The sequence below is a fragment of the Lonchura striata genome, chromosome Z, assembly GCF_050655825.1.
Source record: "Lonchura striata isolate lonStrDom1 chromosome Z, ASM5065582v1, whole genome shotgun sequence".
Taxonomy (NCBI): Eukaryota; Metazoa; Chordata; class Aves; order Passeriformes; family Estrildidae; genus Lonchura; species Lonchura striata.
This window is the reverse complement of record NC_140740.1, coordinates 32252705-32278104: the sequence shown is the minus strand read 5'-3', so window position 1 is coordinate 32278104 and position 25400 is coordinate 32252705. Positions and strand designations below refer to the sequence as shown.

At 37.9% G+C, this 25400-nt stretch overlaps 1 protein-coding gene across 5 annotated transcripts in view; it reads right to left on the bottom strand.

Annotated features, from left to right (window-relative positions):
• SNCAIP (synuclein alpha interacting protein) overlaps positions 1-25400 on the bottom strand; it is an 86833-nt gene that overhangs the window by 45597 nt on the left and 15836 nt on the right. For 4 of the 5 annotated variants that reach the window (XM_021546229.3, XM_021546231.3, XM_021546230.4 and 1 more), the window contains exon 2: positions 5878-5980. The exons of the other annotated variant lie outside the window; for it this stretch is intronic. In XM_021546229.3, the coding sequence (XP_021401904.2) occupies positions 5878-5934 (57 nt within the window). In that variant the 5' untranslated portion in view covers positions 5935-5980. The remainder of the gene's footprint in view (positions 1-5877; positions 5981-25400) is intronic. 5 annotated transcript variants of the gene reach the window in all.

Below are 25400 nucleotides of genomic sequence, written 5' to 3'. Positions count from 1 at the left end.
ATTCAGGTTAAAATATACAATACATTTGTTTATTATGTAACACTGCACTACAGAATCTGAATTAATGCCAATGTTAACCTTTCAAATTTCACATGGTTTTCAAATTTTAATGCAATGAGTTTTAAACAAAACACATGAGAAAAAATATCTTTAATAGAGGTTGTTCTGCTCTGTGCCACTTGTCCACCACTTGCAGATGCACTAATGTTCTAGAAGTACCAGAAAGAAGAAATAACTGATTATGAGTCGTAGCACAGAAATATTACAGAAAATAGTAAAAAACCCAAGTAAATCAAGAAACAAAAGTTACTTTTCAACATTCTGCTGTATCCTAATTGTAGTCAAAGTGCAAAGTTGTATGCATAGTACAAGTCTCTGACCACATTGTCATAACCATGACACCCTCAAAGTATGAAGGACCATGCCCACTGTTTGCAGTATCAGAACTCAAATAATTTAGCACCACCAATGATCTTGACTGGATAAAGACACCGATGACTCTGGCTTGATCCTAAATGCACAGCTCTTTGCTTTCATTTTGGTACTAAAAACAGGCACCTTCCTCCATTGCAGCCATTTTTTTAAGTGTTTCCAAGTAAATAGTCTCATTTCAGTTTATTTGTGATAGTGGAAGAAAATGTTTCATTAATATTAAATATCTTTTAAATTAGTGACTTTACAATGTATTTTCTTAATCATTTAACTGTGCAATGCCATCATATTTCTGAGACATTTATTTGGGAATAGCAAGATAAACTGAGAAAAAGTAAAGGAACAATGCTTGGTCTGATGTTGCAGGAAGGTTTTTTTCAAGAGTAGCGTCAATTTAAGCAGCTTCCAAACAAAAATCAGAGAAGGAAAGAGATTAGACTGGCATGGTGCATGTGGGTAATATCACCTCCCCAGACTAAATGTCTTTCTTACAGCTATGATGAACATCTTTGGAGCACTGATTAGGTTATTTGTGCCATGTGTTGTGTATCTTATATAGACACTTGATATGTTATTCTTCTTTTTAGCTTAAAAGGGGACCTATATAGAAACTACTAACACTGCTAGGGGTACAAAATGTCTGTCTGAAACTAATACTTCCTATGAACAACCCAGTGGACATCTGCATTTTGCTTCATTCTGAAATGGGAGACAGGAAGAAAAGAGAGAGATGTAAGAGAGAGGTTCAGATGGATGGTAAATGAATCAATCTGCTGCAGTTAATGACTGTGCCTGCACAGCGATGTAGGACTCTGCACACCGAGCCCAGCAGGACTGGTGGCAGAGTAGGCAAAATCTGGCTGTGTGTGAACCTGAGGGGTCATCCAGCTCTTTCTGTGCCAAAGGAAGGGTGCAGCAGGCTCAGGAAGGGCCCCGTGTCGAATAAATGGGAGGCCTAGCAGCTTGGGCATAGTCTTGACCACGCATAGTCTATGTCTTCCTCCTTGCCAGGCAAGGATTAACAAGAAGTGTTTAAAGTTGTTCCAAAATTCCTGATGATTCAACAGGTGTTTACTTAGATTTGAATGCAATTACTGCACTTACATTTCACAAACCTTTAAATCAGGCACAGTCTCACACTGGCACCACTGAACCTGGCTTTCATTCATATGGAGCTAAGAGAATGATCACAGCAATGATCTATACATTCAATCTCTAACAGTTTACAAGTATCTTAGCATGAGGATCTCTGGTTATGATGAGGCTATTTTGTACTATTTCTGTAAACCAAAAAATAAAATAATTTCAATTTCCTCAATTTGCCAATACAATATAAATCCTGCATTCCAATCAAAGGGTTAGGACACCTTCAGGTAACCATACCAACAGCATATAACTTGAGAGCAGGAATAAACTTAGAGGCAAAGTCAGGAAAAAAGCAAAAAGATGAAAGCATAAAACATACATTTGATAATCTTTGTATCATTTAATGCAACCTAAAGGTCTTTTTTCTCCCCTTCCTTTCTGTGAGCAGTTATTAATGAAGAAATAAATGAAAATATTCAGCTGGGTTGCTTAATGTTACTGCACACAGAATATTACTTTTGTTTAATGTAAAAAAGAGCCCCAAAAACGTGTTCTGCTGTCTGAACTACAAATATACTATATCATTTAGATCAGGAATGGAACCATCTTGTGAAGTAAGGCTGAGAGAGAATTTGGATTCTTTATCTGGGAGAACAGGTGGCTGCCCGGAGACTTTCTTACGGCCTTCCAATATATGTAGGAGGCTTATGAGAAAAATACAGAAATTATGTTTTCCAGGGCCTGCAGTGACAGGACAAGGGGCAAATAAAAAAACATCAATTTAGATTGAACACAACAAGACATTTTTTACAATGAGGGTAGTAAGACACTGCAACAGGTTGCCCAGAGAAGTTTTAGATGCCCACCACATATGATTGTATTTAGTTTATGTGGCAAACTAAGAGCAGAGGCTGACTCCATGGAGGACTGGCTGCTAGCAAAGGCTGAGCCCATCAGAGGTGTTGGTAGCACCTCTGGGATAACAGACTTAAGAAAGGGTAAAAACCACTGCATAAAAGCATCTGGGAGAGAGGAACAATAAAATGTGAGATACCAAAATCAGTGAAGAAGTAGGGGAAGGCAGAGTTCCAGATGCTGTAGCAGACATTCCCCTGCAGTCACATGAGAATACCATGGTAGAGCAGATACCCAGCCTTCAGCCCACAGAGGACCTCACACTGGAGTGTGTGAATGTGCCCTGAAGAAACCTGCAGCCTGTAGAAAGACAGTGCTGGAACAGAGTCCTGGTAGGAACTAATTCTTGTGGAGAAGAGACCACATTGGAGCAGGTTTTCTGGCAGGAACTATAACCCTGTGTGAGACCCATGCTGGAGCAATCTGCTCCTGAAGGATTCTATCTCATGGAAAGGATGTATGCTGGCACAGTCCATGAAGAATGCTGGTCCTTGGGAAGAACTCAAAATGGAGAAATTCACAGAGGATTGCCTTCTGTGAGTGGGACCCCACACTGGTGTAGGCGTGAAGAGGATGAGGAGGGAACACTCTGTGATAACCTGTCTTAGGATACAATGTAAGATGTACCCAAAAGTATGTATTCTATCACCTTCTTCATCAGCTGTTAAAACCAGGTAGGGCAGTACTCCTTATCTACTTCATGACTCACCCCTGATAACTCCAGGGGATATCTTCTGTTAATGGGCCATCAAGTCTGACTGCAAGACTGATAAAATTGTGAGATGCTCCACCTAGGAGGAGATCCAAGCATTCCTATCTGGATATGATCTGAAGCTTGGAACACAATGGGCAGCTTTAGCCACTGAATTCCAGAGGATAAGAGCTCCATAACCATCACTGGATCTTTGGCGGGTCAAGCCCTTCTACAGGATCACTGCTTCAACAGAACTATATCTATCATTTCAAGAAGACTGTACCCACCATTTAATCGGACTGCTACCAACACCCTGACCAACAGGGAGTCAGGTCATATTCTGACTCTGTCAGTGTTGCTGTATTAAAGCATTTATTTTAATTTTCCTATTAAATTGTATTTCTGACTTGGGATCTCCCACTGCTTTCCTTTCACACTAGTGCCTAACCTGAATGCAAAACCTATCCTCCCCCATCCCCCTGTGCTTACTGAGGTGGAAGGCAGAAAGAACTCAGGAGTAAAGTTGAGACTGCAAAGAGGGAGGGGTGGGGGAAAGGTGCTTTTAGATTTGTCTTTGTTTCTCATCATCCTGTGCTCTTTGATTGGCAATAAATTAGTATCACCAAGGAGTCTTTTTTTCCTATTACACTAATTGGTGAGTGGTGTCCTTCTTAAAACACAAGTTTCTTGTTGGAGTAGGACTGACAGAGTGGTTTGGTGGGCACCTGATGACCAGTCAATGTCAATCCATCACAACAAGCCTTTGAACAACCTGATCTAGTGGAAGGTATTCCCACCTATGACAGGGAGATTGGAACTGAATGACCTTCAAAGGTCCCTTCCGACCAAAACCATCTAGGATTCCATGATGTTGGAGAAATGTACTTCCCTTTTCTCATGTACAAATGTAACATAAAAACAAAAATAAAACCAAACCAACAAAAAAATCCAAAAAACTAACCAAAAAACCAATGAAATAAAAACAAACAAACCAAAGGAAAATAAATTAATAACTCAAACACACTCCCCCCACCCCCTTCCCTTATTTACTTATATATTTGCCTTTTAGATCAACTTCCTGTCTGTCAATCTTTTTTGATTATTACATTTTGGTCAGTTTTACTGAAATGGATGACAAGGGTCTGGACTACAAACAGTGGCTTTCTAAATGAAGTACATTTGTAAGTGCATAATTTTAACAGCTTTCTTGCTGCCATTATTATTAGTCACTTTTCTGCACTGGATTAGAACCAGAGGGCTAACATGAATAATATAATTTGCTAACACAGATGCTATGCAGCTGCTCTTACCAGAGCATGCTAACGATAAAACGTGAAGGTCCAGTATTTCTAAACTGTGTATGATGACATATGAGTAGATCACTAGAGTAACCACAAATGCTCTTGTTGATCTGGGTTCTGGCAACAAATCCTTTGTTCTCTTACTTGTTAAAGCAGGGAGTAAAACTGCTACCTCAATCATTTGTGATGATTTTTCATTTAATGTTCAGCATCCACTGCAAGAACAGGCTATGAAAGAAGGCAGCCTGAGCTGTTCAGCAGGAAAGTGAGTAATCTAACCCACCAGTATGCAGAAACAGCCACAATGGGAGGGACATGGAAAGGTTACATCTATTATGTTTTACAGTTTTACTAAACTGAGTATAGAAACTCTGTTTCTATACTTACCAGGACATAATCTGGCATATAACAGTAACATAAGAAAGTTGCCCCTAATAAGGCAATCACTCAAGATTGGCTCATTGTCTTCTAATATTCTGGGCATTTGCCATATTCTGATTTAATAAAAATTCAACAGTACAATAGGTACAAAAAAAAAAATCTCTTCAAAAGGGATTTTTCAGTGAATAAAGCATCTGGAATGTTTTAAAAGGAATCAGAAGTCCCAAATGCTAATGGGAAAACCAGGCATTTGTGGAAAAAAAAATTACTATAAAACTATGAAACATGGAAGGAGAGAGCAGGATACTTTAATCTGAAAATTTAATTATTAATTTATAATTTATAATATTTTATAATACATTCTCTTATGGGAGATTTAATTTATGCATTCAAGTCTATTTTTTAATCAAACATTGAACACATGAACAACTCCATTGCACAAAAAAGCAGAAACACTGGCAGTAAGAGTAGTATTATGAGTAACAAATACAGAGTACCAGTATCTCCTATAAGAACACTAAAAATGTAGAAAGTAACACTGTATTTTTATTTGCAATTAGGGCTGTTTTATTTGTCACACTAAGATCACTGCTGCCTATGAATCCCTCAAAATCTTTCTATCTCTTTCTGTACACTACCATATCACATCTATTGATAAAATGGAACTGTATTGGGAAATGGCTATTCATGAAAAAGGCAAAGGTGAGAGAGGCAGGTTTCCTACAACTGAAATACGTTTGATTTAAAAAAATGCTGTCTAAGGCTAGCACTACAGCACAGCTCATTTGGGACAATACAGGAGAAGCAACCCAGAAATGAAACTAATTTATTAATTTTGTCTACAAGTAATTTTTACTACTTGAAGGAGAGGAATCAAGTTTTCATTCCAAGCTTTTTAGAGACCTTGCCTTTACAAAACATCAGATTTTTTTTTTCCTCAATTCAACCTATTCCCTTAAATTAAGTAAAAAGAAGTTTGGCTTCTAACACGGGTGTTGCTTTTTACATCACGACTGAGACATCTAAGGTCATCTCAACTTGAAAAAATAAAATAAGGCTTGTACTTACCGATATGTCATCACTAAAATCTATTTCATCCAAATCAAGGTATTCAGGAGCTTCCATTATTCTCTTATGGACATTTTGGGTGAGTCAGCACATTAGTAAAGACCTAATTAAGAAAAATTTGTTGTATTTAGAGAGCCAAAATCACACAGAAGAGTTTTCATATAGTTGCTACAATACTGAAGCATTTAACTTGAATAGCAAAGTGTTTTATAACTTAATCTTAGGAGATAAATGCAATTTACCACCTCTACTCAGTGTATTGTAAAGCAACATTCCAATTTTCTGGGAGAATAGCTAAATGCTGTGTGAAGTAGAAGTAAAAAATATTTGATTCAGTATCACTTAGTCCCTCCAGAAGTTCAATACAGGTGGAAAGACCTAAGCTGTTGAACATCCTCATGACCTTGCAACCATAGCTGTGTTAATGATGTGCCTTCACAAAATGATGGGACATTTACCCACTGCAACTCCTGTTACTCTGCCCAAGATGGTAGAAAAGAACTGAGATTCCTGCTGTGCACAGACAACAAAGTCCTGTCACATCTTATCTCTGCTTACAAGCAGACTAACACACAATGCAGCCAGTGCTTTACAGATTAATGGTTTATCACCCCTCAGGCTCTGAGTGTATATCCCCCAGAACTGTACATCTGAATTATATCATGCGCACTAATTATCAGAAGCATTAACCATTTTCTTACTGCAAGAGGAAAAGAAGAGCAAATTCTCTTGCAAAGCAAGAAATTTTTCTGGAAAAGTCAGTTATTAGATCTGAATAAACTGAAACTTCAACAATCAAAGATAATAAACCCCTCATTGCCAATCTTAACTACAATGAAGGTGTGTGTTATCACTACAGACAAGTGAGATGGAAGTAAAAGTAGAAACGGAAGGTATTTTAAAGGAAGCTGAAAAACAAAAGCACAATGCATTTTTAAATAATGTGAGACTACATAAGGATTAAGTATTACTGTAGAAGAAAATTAAACCCTCCAGTACTTGCATATAACAAAGGAAACACCTTAAGGAAAAAAAAGACACAAACCCAATTTATTCATATGACAACTACCAAGACATATGCTTATGAATAATTAAATCAGCTGTGTAGGCTTAAATAAAATCACTGCGTGAAAATTTCACATGCATTTAAAAATTACCTACATACAGGATCTGAAAAAAAAAAAGGCTTTTCTGTAAGTGTCAGACAAAACAAAACCACAGTAATTTATCTCCCTAATAATACAGTATCCAAGCGCAAAGCTGACCTTAATACACCTGTACTTGAGAAGCCATTACAAAGAGAATCATTAGGCAAAACTCCTGTAATATGCTGAAATAGATGGAAGAGCAAATTTTGTTTCTCACCAAGTTACTGAAGCACTATCAGCATCATTTTCTCATTAAGTGAATGTTCCAGTTTTGGCTGGGGTGGAGTTAATTTTCTTCACAGCAGATAATATGGGGCTGGGATTGGGACTTGTGCTGGAAACAGAGTTGATCATTCAGGGATGTTTTTATTACTGAACAGGGCTTACATAGAGCTAAAAATTTTTCTGCTCCTTACACCTTCCCCCTGTGAGCAGGCTTGGGGTGCAAAAGGACTTGGGACAGCCAGGACAGATGATCCCAACTAACTCAATGAGATATGCCACAGCAGATGACATAATAATCTGCATCGAAAACTGGAGGAAAGAAAAAGGAGGGTGTTTGGAGTGATGAAGTTTGTGTCTTCCCAGGTCAGTGTTACGCATGATAAGGCCCTGATCTCCTGGAGATGGCTGGTCTCCTCATGTAAAATGGTGAATTAATTCCTTGTTTTGCTCTGCTTGCATGCACAGTTTTTGCCCTTCTTTACTAAACTGTCTTGATCACAACCCAAGGGTTTTCTCACTTCTACTCTCCAAGCAATTGTGTGGTGACACTGTGGAGGACAGCAGCATGTAAGAACAACCTCAACAAGCCTACAAATTTCTCTCACTGTGACTGTTAGACTTGAGTGAAGCAGTGGGAAAAGGCTGCAGAAAGGTAGAACCAGAAGCGTCTCTATCGTGAAACTCATCAGAAACTTTTTAATTTGCATATTCCCAAATGCAAAGTTTATTCTCAGAGAGACCCACTAAAATCAGACAAAAGCCTGACAATGAAAGGAAATAGCTATTGTGAAAAGGCATGACACAGTAAAGTCTACAAATTTCTGCATTTCAGAATCTCCTTAACAGAAACACAAAGATCAGTATACTTTTTAAAGATTTACGTATTTGGTAGACATTACAGCTAAATTGTGCACTGGTAATGTATTGCAGTGATTAGCAAGGCAAGGTTTTGGTAGTTGGAGAGTAACAAAGTTGACTTCTGAGAGAAGATGCTAGAAATTTCTGCTGTGTCTCATGGAGCCAATTCCAGACAGAGCACTCCAAGCCAGATCCATTGCTGATCAGACGTGAGCCCATCAGTGATGGTGGGGGCACCTCTGAGATAACAGTTTTAGGCAAGGGAAAAAATTACTGTGCAACAGCAGCCAGGAGAGAGGAGTGAGAATATGACAGCAATGGCCCTGTAGACACGAAGGTCAGTGCAGGAGTGGGACAAGGTGGTCCAGGTAGCAGAGCTGGAATTCCTCTGTAGCCCGAGGTGAAGGCCATGGAAGGGCAGCTGTGTGCCTGCATCCCATGGAGGAGCCTGTGGAAGACCTCAAAGGAGGCTGAAAGCCCTAAGGAGGCTGTGACACCACAGAAAGTCCATGCTGGAGCAGGGTCTTTGCAGGACCTGTAAGCATGTGGAGAATGGAGACTGCAGAAGCAGTCTGAAGGCAGGACTTGTGACCTCCCTCCAGAGAAATAGAGACTAGCTGTCAGTCTATCACTGTGACTACTGACATCAGTTCAAACCAAATTATTATTAGTTTTTGAAGTAAGACAAAGGCTGACTAATATGCCAAATGTATTTGAAAAATTCTGTCTGTATATGTCAGCTACCAGAGGGTGGCTTGGCACTGGAGCAGGTTTCCCAGGGAAGTGATCACAGCACCAAGCCTGACTGAGCTCAAGGTTTATTTGGACAATGTCCTCAGACACAAAGTGTGACTCTTGGGGCATTCTGTGTAGAAAGCTGGATTTTATGATCCTTTTTTGGTCCCCTTGCAACTCAGAATATTTGCATTATTCTGTATGTACTGTCCAAGACAAATTAAAGGACTGTTACTACATAAGGTGATAAATGTATGAAGTAGGATGAGCACTAGAAAAAGTTTAAAGGTTAAAAATATATATGGACAATATAACATAGAAATAGTCTGAAAACAAACCAAATCTTCAATAAGCTTCTGTTTTTTACTGGAATTAAATATATTAAAGCTGCTCACCCACTATATTTAAAAGTCAACAGAAGAAATAAATAAAGCTATTTTAAACATGTCATATAAGGAAGAATCAAGAAGTGATCCAGGGTTTTTATTTTCAACTAAAACTGAAGTTGTTCAGTTACAATTAAATTATAATTTTTTAAAATGAGATTTTGAAATAATTTTTTAAAGTAAAATTAAATTAGTCACTTAAAAATTATTCAGTTCATAAAAACCTCCAGTAAAAAACAAAACAAAACAAAACAAAACAAAACAAAAAAAACCACCATAGCTTTAGTAAAATAACTATTATTCCTGGTTACCACATATCTCAAGATTTAGAACAGAAAGATCTCAACCTTTCAAAATTATTACTTCATTCCAAATTGGAAGAAGCCGTTGAAGCAAAAGAAATTTGCTGTATCCATGCAAGGATACAAGGACTGGATTCCACTTAGTGATATAAAAAACCCATTAAGTCAGTCCACAGTCCCCAAAATCTTATCTTCTGTCTTTTCAAAACTTAAAGACTATGAAACACACAAAGGCTGAAGAAGTCAGCCAATAACCAAACCAAAGACATTTTCTCTATGGAAAGCTTGCTGAAAATAGCGTTCAGTTATATGAAAAGAAAGGGCAAGAGATGAATGTATTGGCTTTGCTACAAGATTTTTTTTTTCCTTAACAAAGTAAAATTGAACAGCACCTCAATTCAATTATTATGACTAAATAAGATTTCTCATGACTATACTTGGAGTTTTATGCAGAAGGTGTACTTTCTGGATACAATTTAACACAGTAGAAGTCCACCATGCATAATCCAAACCATATGGTAAGGATGGTAGTCAGTCAGAGCTGTGACTATTTTGAGAGCTTAGTGATGGCTGAATCCAGCACAACACCAGAAGCAGACACAATCTGAATAGGATTCACAGGAAGATCATAAGCCCAACTGGTCAAATTCAAGGTAGAAATAATTGCAACCAAAATTACAGCTGCTAGCAGTGGCTGATATGAGATGAATAATGTGTTTTAGTACCAACATCAAAGCAATATAGATGACTGTCTCTAGCTTGTCAGCAGAAATGCCTGACATTTAACCTGTAAATGTTCCTAACTGTATTTTGGAAGCTAGTAATTTAATATTCCACAACATTTTAACCGTGAAAAGGGCATTTCCTCTGTGGCAATTTGACTAGCAGAGAGACATATGCACAAACATGTATGTTTTATACAGGTTAAAGAAATTTGTTTGGCTCTCAGAAAATCACAACTAAAAGAATACCACATAAACATCACCCACATGTACTGGGGGAAAAAGTGTCTTTTTACAATTTTCTGAATAAGTTCACCAGGAGAAATCAAGCTAAAAACTCCTACAAAGAAATGGGTAATACTAGAATTATTGGTACAATAACATATTGCATATGTTTCATTGCAACAGATAGTAGTAATTGGAACCAAACTCATCCTTCTCCTTTTCAAACACACTGTTTTTCCAAAATAGATTTCCTCTGCTGTTTTCCTTCTCAGCTAAAACTAGACATCTGAGCTCAAATCCTGTTGCTAACATTCAGTACAATCAGATTAATTAGGGGAAAAAGGAACAAAAAGAACAGTTTCTAGAATAATATTACTAATACTAGTAGCAGTGAAGTATTAGATGCAGCGAAAAAATCTGTCAACTCCTGCAAACACTAAAAATCCTCTCTGGATGATGGTACATATTTTCAAGATTGCTTACAATTGTTCAAAGATTTAGTTTCTAAGGCAGACCAAGCCTTGGATTTTTCTTTCCACACAGTCTCAAACAGGCACACCATCAGAAATCCCTAGGGCCCAGTGTGCCTTTTGAAGATGAAGTAGACTCAATGCAGGAACAGCAGGAATGCTTTAAGAGTCATATCGGTCCATCACATAACCCATACTAGTGCTCATAGGTAAGAACGAGGCCCTACTGGTGAGCTTTTGCTGTCAGGCAATTAACTGAGTGAATGAGGATACTGACATAGGAGGCAGGGTATGTGCAGCCATCAGGTTCAGGCTCTTGCTCTAACTGTTCAATGTAAAACTGAACAGCGTGGAACAAAACAATGTAACTGGGAACAAAACAACGTAACTGATTTGTAACGAGGCTGTAGTGAATTCGGTAGCTTCCACAGCAAACGGATCCAGTGCCTCAGGCAAAACTAGTCTCAGTGTAGCATGTGAAAGACTAAATCCAAGAGTGAACACAGGGAAAATGTCCTTTACAGAGCCAAAATAAAACATGTAATTGAAAAGGCATAATTTTAATTATTCATGAATACACAAAAACCAAGAACAAATAATAATAAAAGATCTTGCTGTCAATTAAATCTTTATTTCAGTTGTAACTCAAAGAAATCCTGCTAAATGCCACATGGGATTTTATTTTCCACAAGTCAGAACTACTTTGACAAAATATTCAGGGATTTACTTAAACTTTCAACCAAATATAAAGTGAATCAGATGTAAAATACTTCTAAGTTTCCTTTAGAACAGTTAATATTAAAGATTAGGCTTTAAATGCCATGTCATGACAGTTGCTTTTTAATTAGGGGATAAGGTTATATTTTCCAATTATAGGTCTAAGATAACAAAATAAACATATGGTTGTTCCCTAAGCATCAGAAGCTATTAGTAGCTCAATATGAACAAGATCTGTGGACAGAAATGAAAGACACTACATCTTTAATTTAAGCACACAGTATGTGTTTCAACTAATGCTTGAAATCTGGTAAGCATCTGACTTTTATTCCCTACCATTAAGAAATACCAAGATCATACCCCCAAATTTCTTCACTTTCAAAGAAACAGATCAGTGTAACATTACATTATGTAAAATGTATTCAGCATGCAATGAAAAGCCCAGCACACAATTAAATCTACTGTTGAGGAAGAGATGTCAACACTAGGAAATGCCTAAAACTGAATTCAGTTCCTCCATTCTCATATTCTACTGTAACACCCAAGTTCTACAAAAAATTAATTTGGCCTTCCACCTCTATTTAATACACAATGTGCAGAAAGCAGTACAGTTAAATCCATGAGCACTGCCACAGCTGGGGGATGTGAGAACTGGACTACTGAACGAAGACAAGAAAGCTTAGCTACCCTGGGTTACACTAACACCTCTTTAGCTATGCCATCACTACTTATGCTCCCTGTCACCTGGCTGTGTGCTGTCTCCTGTTAAAGATTACATGTTCTTTGAGACAGGGATTGCACGGTCACTGTACATTTGTCTGGCTTTTCGTATAGCTGGTGTCCCTGTCCATTTACAGAGCTTTGTGGTGCAAGAGTAATCCAGCTAAATATAAACATAATGCAAACATAATACACTAAAGTGGGCCCTGGAAGAGGACACATTTGAAGATCTGTAGACATCTTTATTCACTAAATGCAGATGGTGCCTTTGCAGTTGGTAAGTGCCGAAGTCAAGGAGAAAGCATAAAACACATAGAAATTATCAAGCAAGCATACAGTTTTATTAGAACAGAATAGCTGAGTTGAAAGTTGAAAAATGGTCATACCACGATAATTTAGGTATGAGTTTAAATTATTAAATTTAACACTATATATATATGCACTCTTAAAAGAGCCCACCTTCTAACTCCTATTTATATTATCTTCATAATCTCTAAAGGGGAAATTACTTGGATATAATCAATACATTTTTAAGCAACATGATTTTAAGAATATAAAGAGTGACAATGAAGCTCAAATGGAGGCTGATTTCCTTTGCAAGTATACCGCTTTAACTTCATGCATTCAAATAAAATGGCAATGATACATGGTTAGACTACGTCGGTATTTTTAATTCATATAAGGGTTTGTGATAATATAATGTACTCTGAACTGCATTGTGCAACCAATTTTTGTTACCCTCTAGATCTCCCAAAGTATTTTTTCTGACTATGTGATGTAACATTTTTTCTACAACTTGTCATTGAAATTACCTATCAAGTCAGATCTTAAATATAAAAATATATAGGGAAGGCTCAATAGGAGTGGTAGGAGTTAAGAGTTAAGATGAATTTTAAATAACAATTCATTGGAAAAAAAAATTAAAAGGAAGTGACAGTGAAGCTGTGATTTATTTCAGTGAAGGAATGTATTCTGCAACCAGGATTACCTAATCCCATATCACATTTATTCAGGAATACTCCTGAGTTTAAAAGTTTACAACAGCAATTCATAATAGTATGATACCTCTAAGGCAAGTAAAACCAAAAGTACTGCTTTTAATCATCACTCAAGTACTATCAGTGCACAAGCTATACAGATAGGATAGGAAGACAGAATTCAGCAAAGCACAATTTTCCAAGACCAAAAGATGCTGTTTGCAAAGTCTTACTTCAGAAAAATTCTGCATTGCAGACATATGGAAACAATCCACCTACAGCCCTGAATAGTCCAAAATACTGAGCCCAGTTCTGTTCCTAATTAAGCCAGTGTACAAAGAGGACTGGTTTATGATAAGAACAAATGTATTTATTCCTGGCCAAAGTAGTTGAACTTTTCCTGGTTATATACCCAGACCTTGAGAACATGTGTTCTTCCATACTGGTTGCATATAAAGGGCAGGACTGTCCTGCCCTGCTCTGCAATGAGGTGACCTCACCTCAAGGCCTGCAAGCATTTTTGGGTACCTCAATATAAGAACAATCTAAAGCTATTAGAAAGTGTCCAAAGGAGTGGTATGAAGATGGTGAAGGGTCTTGAAAGGAAGCCATAGGAGGTGCAGGAGAGGTCACTTGGTCGGTTGAGCCTGGAGAAGAGGAGAATGAGCGAAGACCCCGTTCCAGTTCTGCAGTTTCCCCGTGAGGGGAAGCAGAGAGGAAGACAGTGATCTCTTCTTTGTGGTGACAGTGACAGGATTCAGGAGAATGGCATGAAATTCTGCTAGGAGATGTATAGGTTCCATATCAGGAAAAGGTTTTTCAACCAGAGGATGGCTGGACACTGAACAGGCTCCCCAGGGAAATGGCCACAGCACCAAGTCTGACAGAGCTCAAGAACTGTTTGGTTAATGCTCTCAGATACAGGCTGCAATTCTTGAGGCTGTCCTGTGCAAGGCCTGGAGCTGGATTTTGATGATTCTTGTGCTTATTTAGTGACTCGGGATTTTCTACACTTACATGATTCTATTATTCAGTCCCATGGAGCCTTAAGAGGGATGCACAATTTGCCCAATTTCTGCAGCCCAGAAAGTCAAACATGTCCAAACAAAAAGCAGTGCGACCACCAGAATCCCCAGGAGGCGATTATGCCCCTCTACTCTGCTCTCATGAGATTTCAGCTCAAATAGTGTGACCAGTTCTAGGATCCTCATTTCTAGGATCCTGTAGACCCGTTTGTGGCAGGTCTACAGGAGGGCCATGAAAATAACTAAAGGGAGGGAAAAACTTTCTTACAAGGAAAGCCTGAGAGAGTCAGGGGTGTTGAATATGAAGAAGAGAAGGATCCAAGGAAACCTTACTGCTGCTTTTCAATACTTCAGAGGGGGCTTACCAGAAAGACAGGGACAGATTTTTAGTAGAGACAGTACGGATAGAACAAAACATAATAGTTTGTTTAAACTAGACATAGGGAATAATTTTTTTGCAATGTGGTGGTGAAACACTGGAACAAGTTGACAACTTGTCATCTGCCAACTACCCCTGCCAACATTCAAGGTCAGGTTGGACTGGGCTCTCAAGAACTTGATCTGGTTGAAGATGTCCCTGCTCATTGCAAGGGATTTAAATTAGATGACCTTTCAAAATCCTTATGATTCTATGATTTTGAAGAAGTCATGTGGAAATAGGTAATAATATATGGTTCACCTACTCTTCTACTTCCATGAAATGAATGGAAAATTCATCACAACCTCAGGCATTTTATCATCAAATATATGTAACTTCTATAAAGACTGACATCTGTAAGATGTGTGTCAGCATAAACAGAGTGAAGATAAAGCATGCTTATTAAGATAAGTTCCTCATGTTTTTGGGATTTTTTTTAGCACATTGAATAATACTTCAAATAACTTCCTGCAAGTGTTAGCCTAAGGATGACATCTGAGCTGCAGTGACATGCAAGAAAGCTTTGCCAAAAAGCTTTTGTGTCTAAAATGCTACCCACCTTAGCACAAGGAGTGTCTATTTGGCTGCTGGAAGCATCTCCTTGCTTTTTAAATTCTGGTCCATTTAGTTGTCTCATAAACAACCATTACATTAATATTAAAAGAGAATGATTCTAATCCTTCATTTCCAAAATAACACAGCAACCTAGCAAGAAGAAACTAATATTGAGGCTACTGGGTGATCTGACAAACAGAAGAGTTATTTTTACTGTAATCCAACTGGAAAGGCATCTGCTCACTGTGAACCACCTCAGATTTCTTATTAAAAACCCATTATTCTCACCCAATAGTTTTATATTCCTTCAATATTCAAGCATAAAGAAACATGGACTCCAAGCATTCAGCCAGAAATATCCACTTGAGCATTTTGGAGTGAGGCCTTGAAAAATAAAGTTGTTTGCTTCACTTAGCCTTGAAAGAGAAACCTTAGGAGTTGGAAATGAATAGCTTTTATTTCAAAACTGCCACAGCATATGATTCAAGCACTGTAAAAAACTTAATACACTGTCTGCTTAACTTTGATGACAGGATCAAAAAAATAAGAGGTCAACTATCTGTTCAAGAATATTAAATAGGCTGTAGTTGATTAATTTATGGTTTTATTCCCTTTGAAGTACTACATGGTTATTTGTTCTTAATACGAAATATCCCACAGTCATGCAAAATTAATACACTTATCTCACTGCAATCTTGCTTATATGGCAACTGTTTCAGTTATTTCAGACCAGCTAACTCCTTTTATATGCTTTAGAACTTACTGATGTGCAGATCAAATCCAGATCAAACCACCTCCCTTTGTAAATAATGTATGTACATATATATGTGTAAAAGCAGAGAAAGAGAGGGCAAAAACCTCACTAGAAGATAGAGCAAGAATAAACACTACTCCATTATCATAACTTGTTTCTACAATCACTACTGTTGTTAGTGATCTCCAGTGGGACAGTGGCCACACTGGACACTCTGTTTGGAGTGAAACACACAGCTGTGCCTCGGATGTAGTCCCAGACAAACTGTAAGAAAAGCAGGTGGTGGGATTTATTTCAGTTTCTAACATCTTAACTTTTGCACTAGAAGTGGAATCGGGTCTGGCTTTGACACTTTCCAGTTGTCAGCTGATGACAGTAAGAAAAGTATGCGTTATCCAGGTACCAAACACAGAGGTACAGCTCCTGCCGAGTGTGCTGCAGCAGTATCCTTTCCTCTTCACAGTGACATGCTGTTATATTTGCACACAGGGACCACAGAGTAACTTTAACCATAATGTCTATAAGCTCATTCCTTCTTTAGTAATTTTCCATATTAAAAAAAGAGACTCTGCCTGAAAGAGGAGATTAAATGAACCAATGCACTATTCATTCTTAGCCATTTTTTTGTTAATGGCCATTAAACTAGTCCATCATGGCAAATAGCCTGTAGTTGTACTTATTTCTACTGCTGCTTTCATGACACTTACCTAAAATGTGGAGTACTACTTCCTGCCAGCCACTGACCCTGGGCATGAGGGCTGCTCCCTTCAGTTGTTTAGAAATGGTCTTTAAATGGTAATGAACTTCTGCTTTTCCTTCATGCTACTCTGTGAATATGTATTTATTGTCATGTTATCTTCAGTTACTATCTGTTCTCAAAATGGATTTGCTCATTAAACATTTTTGAGACAGCACAACTCTAAAATAACAAAATATTTCTGCTGAGAAACATTTGTGCACAGAAAATAATAATTCTCCAATCGCTATTACAAGAGTAATATTGAAGTCCATTTGAAATTACATAAATGTAAATTTAAAAACCTGTCACCCAGAAGCATAAGAAATAGTTGCAAATAAAGCAATCTACTTAAAGTGTGAAATTCTTATAATTCATGTGTGAAATGGCCACTTCCCACAAAAAAGACCAGCATAATCTCCATGAAATATAATTTACTTTCTCAGAAGAAGTGTTCCTATAATTTCAAAAAAGACACTTGAGGTAAACACTGCATTTAGAAAAAAAAACTGTAACAGCAAAAACTCAAAAATCATTTTCCATCAATGAAAATCAATTTTTATAAAAAAGAAGATTCATTTTCTCAAAGAAAAAATAAAAACATGAGCAAAGACATTTTAATAGCTTTATATATCCTCTAACATAACCAACAGATAGACCAACATTATCACCCAAAATAGCAGCATAAAAGAGGCTGGAAGGGTTTGCCTGGGTTTGTTTAGTTCAACCCCTCTGCTAACACAAAGTCAAGTAGAGCAGTTTAAATCCAGGACTGCACCCAGCTGGTTTCTGAATATCTCTAAGAATGGACACTCAAAAATGTCCCTGGCCCAGTGTGTGTCCAGTCTCACTGCAAAAAAGCATTTCCTTGTGTTTAGGTGGAATTTCATGTGTTTCACTTTGTGCCAATGGCCTCTTGTTCTGTCAGCGTGCACTGGAGAAGACTTCATAGAGAAGAGTCTCACTCTTCTCCACTCTATCTCAGCCTGGAAGAGAGAGGACCTAGGAATTACCTTTTTGTGGCCTTCTAGTTCCTGAAGGGAGCCTACAAGAATGATGGAGAGGAACTATTAATAAATTAGTGACAGGAGAAGAGCAATGATTTCAGACTGAAAAATGGTAGATTAGAAAGAGGTTTAGATTAGATATTAGGAAGAAATTCTTCAATGTTTGGCTGGTGAAGCACTAGAACAGGTTGTGAAAAGAAGTGGTGGATACCCCATGCCTGGAATGCTCAAGGCCTAGTTGGATAGGAAGAATCTCAGGTAGCAAAAGTTGTCCCTTCCCCATCATTGTGGGGGCATCAACCCAGCACCACCACTATAATTCCTAAACAGCTAAACCACATGATCCAGTGCCTGATCTAGATCCCTCTTAAACACCTCCAGGGATGGTGACTGCACCACCACCCTGGGCAACTTATCCCAGTGCCTGACCCTGCTAACAGGGTAACAAATTTTTAATATCTAATCTAAATCTCCCTTGTCTCAATTTAAGGCCATTTCCTCTGGTACTGTCATTGGAGGCACAGGAAGGGACCAACCCCATCCCACAATGTCCAGAGAGTTGTACAGACCCATGAGGTTTCCCTCTCTCCTTGAGACTAAACAAACCCATCTCCCTCAGGAGTTCCTCATAAGACATGTTTTCTAGACCTTTCAAGATCCTTGCTGCCTGTCACTGGATGTGCTCCAGCACCTCCGTGTCCTTTAAGGGTCCCAGAACTGAACTCCAGGTGTGGCCTCACCACTGCTGAGTACAGGGGAAGAGCACACACTGGCTCATATTGAGCCAGCTGTCAAACAGCACCCAAGGTCCCTTTCTGTTGAACAAGCAGCTTTCAAGACTCTTCTGCCCAAATCTGTGGTTCTGCAGGGATTACTGCAATCCCAATGCAGGATCTGGCATTGGGGTTGCATCTGAACATCCTGCAGTATCCTCAGTCCACTGACCAAGTCTGTTCAGGTCTCTCTACAGAGCCTTTATAGCCTCCAGCAGATCAACACGCTCACACAACTTGGTGCCATCTGCAAATTCATTGAGACTACTCTCAATCCCCATCTCCAGATCATCAATAAAGATGTTAAAGAGAACTGGCCCTAAAACTGAGCCCTGGGGAACACTGCTAGGGACAAACTGACAACTGGCTTTGCTCCATTCACCACAGCTCTCTGGGCCCAGCCATCCAGCCTGTTTTTTACCCATTGAAGAATACACCCATGCAAGCCAGCTTTTCTAGAAGGATACTGTGGGAGATAGAGAATGCTTTACTGATGTCTAGATAGACAACATCCACAGCTTTCCCTTCAACTACTAAGCAGGTCACTTTGTCACAGAAAGTGAATCAGGTTGGCCAAGCAGGAGCTTCACTTCATAACTCCATGCTGGCTGGGCTTGATTCCTTGGTTGTCCTGCCTGTGCCATGCAATAGCTCTCAGGATGCTCTCTTCCATGACCTTGCCCAGGACCAAGGTTAGGATAGCCTAACCTTGTAGATAGTGTAGCACGATGCTCTGCCCTGGAATGTGGTTCAGCCACTGGACAATATCCTATTTGCAAGGCTCTCAGTAATGGATTGAGAGGGAGAGTCACGTGCTGCTTTTGGTGTTGAATTATGCTAGAAACAATCTGGTTCACTAAACCTGAATTAATATCCTGATTACTGAGACAACTGGAGACATGTGACTGGCAATCAATCACTTTATACTTTATACTTTATACCACATTCTCATGTGGTTAGCTTCTTCTAACATATTCCTTCTTGCAGTATATATGAAGTTTCCTCCTCTAAAGTGGGACTGCCTCTTCGAGGATACTCCTTGAGGCTGAAAGAGAACTGCCCACAAGCATTGGTATTGTGAGTTACATCAATCTCTACTTAATAATTGCTTATTTTTGCTAGCTTTAGTACAATTCCTTTGATATAATACAGTATTCTATCTTATACTATATGCTAGTAGTACTTTCAGATTTTATATAAGTATTAGTAAGTGATTCTGATTAAGATATTTTGTCTGATCATTTGTCATCATAAATAATACATTTTATACATCTGATACGCCACCTTTAATTCTGTGAGACAAAGTTATGTAAACTGTTGACAAAAGACTGGAGCTAAGATTGGATTCAGGTGCACCCAGGCTCCTCTTAAAAGGAGTTTAGGAAGCAAGGAGGTCCTTTCTGTACCTCATGGTTCAACAGCACAGCTTCTCTAATAAACTTCATCTGAAGCTCACACTCCCACCTGTGACAGACTTACAGGCCTATAGTTCTCTGGATTATCTTATAAATGGGCATTATATTTGCTAATTTCCAGTCAGCTGGAACTTCTCCACTAAAACAAAGACTACTGTTAAATGATTGAGAGTGATTTGGCAACTTCTTTTGCCAGTTCCCTCATTATTCTGGGGTGTATCCCACCACAACCCATGTTCCTTAAGGTCCCTCCCAACCCAGGCCTTCCTACAATTCTATGAGCAACAAGTGCTTTCCAACTCTTCTTTCCAGGGCTGTACACATGGGATTCTTTCAAGCAGGTCTCTGAAGTTATGTATGGAACAGTATTGGTGGCTTTTATACTAGCAATGACTTCTTCCTCTAAGCATTTTTTTGTAAATGTGTGTGAAACTCCGTAATAGGAAATTGATATTTCAAACATAAGATATCATAATGCTAGTAATGTAAGATATCCCGCACTGAGAACTATTCCAAGGCAGAGGTGAGGACTAATTTTGCATTTTTCCAGGTTGGCAGGGTTTCAGTGCTTTTTCATTCTCATGTCCTTTTTATATATTGAAGTATTTAGCAGAGATAAGAACAAGAAAGAGATAATGCTGTTATGCTGTTAAAAGGCTTTTTAGCAGATGCAGAAACAGAAATACCTATCAAAACAATTGTTTGCATAATCATGACATAAACAAGCTGCAATTAGACTGTACTTAAAATTTCATTATGCTGCTCATTATGACCAAGATATCCTGTTTGTTCTGCCTGTTCAAACAGAAAAAACCCCAATCCTTCATAAAAGCAATTCTTTAACAGTGTTTCAGAAGGAAGCTGTAGCTGGTAAACACATGTTCTTATGGGAAATTGCCATAATCCTGACTATATCCCAGCAGGCTCTGAAAATATTTCTCACAAAGTCTCTTACATAAAATCTACCACATATGTACAGCAGACCATGTTTCACATCCTTTTAAGGAATTTGTGAGATTAATTAAGAGGACGTTACACTTGCTTTTCTTTCCAAATGTCTACCTCTTGCAACAGGTATTCTGTAGTATTTATTTTCTCTCTTATTTTCATAGTTTCTGCACTACCATGAACCAGTAAAAGAGGCTGTGAAAGTTTACAACTAGATCCCCTATTGACAGTGTCTTTACTGTCAACTTCTTATGGAGCCTATCCAACACACAAACTATTGATAAATCCATTTCTTTACATTTGTACCACTAAACTCCAACCATTCTTCCAGGACATTTTCAGAGAAATCAATACACTTGCTATTTTTTATGTGGTTGCTAAGAGGTTTTGAAAATCAACACAGTAGTTATTTTTTATATAGTTACTAAGAGGTTTTGAAATGGAACTCACTTTTTTCTTTTTCTTTTTTTTTATTACTATTGACTGATGTGTCAAAAAGAACATAAACAGACTAATACAGCTCCCTTACTAATTGTCATTCAGCTAAATATCTATAAGCTATTAGGGACATTTAAAAGTCACAAATTTCTGGATGAGGAATGCTAACTGATGAAAATTTTAATACACTTCACCATTTGAAAAATGTAGATAACTCTTCACAATCTAAAATGAATAGAACGGTTTTCTCACTTCTTAACTGAGTTTTTGCCCTCTTGCATCAAACAAGACAATTCAGTTAGAGAAAATGAGACTACATTATAGACATGGAAAAATTCTCAGTGCAACCAGAGAAAAATTCAAGAAGTATCTCGATCTATATTTTAAATATAGTTTATTTGATATTCAAAATCAGAAGCCTAGCAATTAGTCTTTCTGAAAAGCTCTTTGATCCAGTATCACCTACTGTAATTATCTATTTTTATCAAAACCAGAATCAGTAGCAATTAGAAATCTGCCAGGACTACTGTGTATGTTATCTCATACCTCATCTCCTTTTGAAATTGTTGTTTTTTCCAGAATTGTTTACCAAACACATCAACAGTCATGCCTCATTGTCTTCTACTCATTGGAACAAAACTGACTTTTACAATTTGTGCAATTTGAAATTATGTGTTCAAAAGACAGCAAGGGTAAGAAAGGGGGTGGTACTTCTGGTTACACTTCTGATCTGTGTAATTTACTAAATCTGTAAAAAGTGGATTTAGAACTCCTCTATTCTGATTTACCAGCATTATGCTCATGCTTAGGCTGCGTTTGTAGAATAGCTGCAGCAAATGCAGGAGGGAAAGAAAAATGTCAGACCTTTAATGAACATAGAGAAACTTATAACCAATGTCCTCCATACTGAAATCCCACAGATTGTAAGATTAATTTTTAAATGACTGTGCTTTCCTTTACCACACGTAAAAATATTGCAATAGTATTTTTAACTTTTTGGATGTTAGTTGGCCACAATGACTTGCTACTACAGTTGGACCACAAATGTTCTACCACTAAAGTTTAAATCTATCTCTTGGTTTTGACTCCACACTATAAATTACAAAAATAAACAGGAAAATTTTTCATTTGCACTTCTGTTACTTTCCATCCAGACTCTACTCTCTAGAAATTATTCAGACTTCTCTGTGTTGCTCTTTAAAGGCCAAGGTTTTAAGTGCTCTATTTAGAGTACTCTAGCTACTTCTGTGGGTGTCACAGATAATCAAAGACACATGGAAAGGAAATGAAGAAGCCAAAAAGCAGTCTTGTTGTCTGGAAAAACCTCAGAATACATGGACATGGGTGACAACAGTAGGAAAAATCAGAGCTGTATAACAGGAAATCTTTGCAACTTACCGAAACAGTTTAATTAGAGCCTAATTTTAAAGCATATGAAGCTGAATGAACAAAATTTAGCTGCAAATTAATGGAAAATTGGGGCAATGACATCAAAGTTTCAAATGTACCTAAACCTCTCAAGACATTATAGGATGAGCCTATCACAACTGTTAAATTTTATTTACTTTTTACATAGTCTATGCAAATTAAAATACATTTTGTTTTCTTTTATATGTCCTACTCAAACGTCACTAAATCTGTAGTCATTTGTAAACCTACCAAACGTAGTCAGCTATAAAGAGTGAATTAGGATGTTTAATAGCTGAAGATGATCAGATAGGCCCTTGCAGTAAACCAGTAGGGAGTAATAGAGACACAGTTACTTCCTGAGTGATTTGGAATTAAGCTATTTTCTCTGTGGTAGCCTCATTTTTGATCGACACCAACTACACTTCTGTTCACAGCAACAAAAAAAAGCATGCCTAAAGCATACCAAAGACAGCTAATTCTGATCTCTGGTTATATTAACTAATACCCCATTCTGGTTTCTAGCTGCTGGCTTTCACAAGAGAAACAAACATGTAGCTTAGGATGACCTCTGAGAAAAACTGCAATTTAAAATATGTAAGTTGTATGCCCAAACTGTTTATCATACATAGCAAAGAACTGATGTTTCACCACTGAGCTATTACCTTCATTTCCAGACCCCTTCAAGTCCTTCACCTCCACTGTGATGGCCTGAACTACACTCTTTTCTAGTTATGACTCTTGGGCCCACCAAGAGCAGCTGTTACATTTAGCAGAATCTATTGACAGGGATTTGAAAGAATGTATGACCAAATACCACACTCTCTTATTTTTTCACTCAAAAATTATGTCAACCAACATTTCTATTCCTAGTTCTAGAAGGATGTAAAAGAATAAAATTAAAAACTGGGAATAGAGGAAATCCCCCCCTTCCCAGATTGACAGTATTTGGCAAACAGCAGCTTAGCATGACAAGTATTTAGTTGTCTGCAAATGAGAAGTAGGCAGAAACACTGATTGGCTAGACTTGGTTCAAAAATCTAAGCAAACAACTAACAATCAATGTTAAAATGTTTAGTTTTTGAGTAAACAATATTGTCATAGGAAAGCTTGTGCTAGTGGATAGTAGTTACTGTAATTTGTAGTTTTATTAATGTAACTTTCAGCATCTATAAAACAAATCATCAGTCTTGGCATGTGTCCAAGGTACAAGTGTAGTCGCTTCACTGGCAATAAATACAGTCAGCTAGGCAGTGTTGTAAGACTGTTATTCCATTTTTTCCCAACAGAGGAGTACTTCTTTTACTGCCTCTTTTTCATGCATATATACACTGAAACAATCAACCAGTCAGGATCTCTCCCACTTTAGGGAAGGGAAAACAGCTTTAATACTACTTAGGCAAATAAGCACCAGTTGCAACTGTTTAAGAGATTATTCCTTTTAAACAAGTTCCAATCTTTTCCATTCACTTGCTGCAAGGTAAAGGGGCATTACATCTGGTGAGAAAGAGGAATGAGGATTTCCTGATTTGTATATCGTACTACACAGAAGAAAGCGTTGCCAATCCCAGAAATTGAATATTGGAATACTGACAAAGTTATGAACTTCATGTGGTCCAGGATGTTCATATGGTGTTTCAATTACACAGATGATTCACAGATATTTATCAGAGCCATATAGTCTAAAAAGGAACTTTGGATGGCTATGTCAGTTAAGCAGTTAGCTACTACTGATGAATATGAACTTAGGCTGCTTGTTATCTAGCAAATCTGTCTTTGAAAAAGTACAGTCTTGCTATTCAAAAGACAGTTGTTACTCTTACAAATGCTATTAGGAGATAAGAGATGATGCCTTACAATTCCAGCAGAACCATGCTGGGCAAAGAAAAGAGTATACTGTCTTGCAGCTGTCAGAGCCCAATTTGTCCAAAATCCTGGATCCAACTGTTTCCAGCCCTCACAGCCAAGTTCTCAAAGTTCTGACCATTAATGAAGAATTTCACCCTCCCTGGCTGTTCAAACACCCACAGATCCAACACTGTCACAAGTGCTGAGACCAGCAAAACTGAGTTTTGTGGCAGTACCATTCTTTGAGGATTTGCAGAAAAGCATGCAGAGCTATAAAGTGCTGGAGAGTCACACACAGAAATACTAAGTAGCTTATGAAAGAGTTTCCACAAGAGATCAGGCACATCTGTAGAACTGTAAGCAATAAAGACACTAATCTCTCCCTTAACTGATAGATCCAAAGAGCCTATCACCAGAATACTTAGGAAGATACATTCTTCCCTGTAAGATCACAGCAACTTTCCTTTTACCTGCAAGTTAGTTAATGCTTGTACAAATCCTTTAAAAACCTAGCAGGACCTTTTAAGCATGAAATGCTTAATCCTTTAATGCTGAGGAGAGTGGCTCTTTCCTTAAGGAAAGCAAGGTCTAAGTAAGATATTTCAGAATCAACTGGCAGACTCACTAGGGCAGAAAATACACCATTGTATACTTCTTTAAATATAGAAACAAGTACTGAATATAATAAGCAATTCTACAGTATATCCTGCTCTA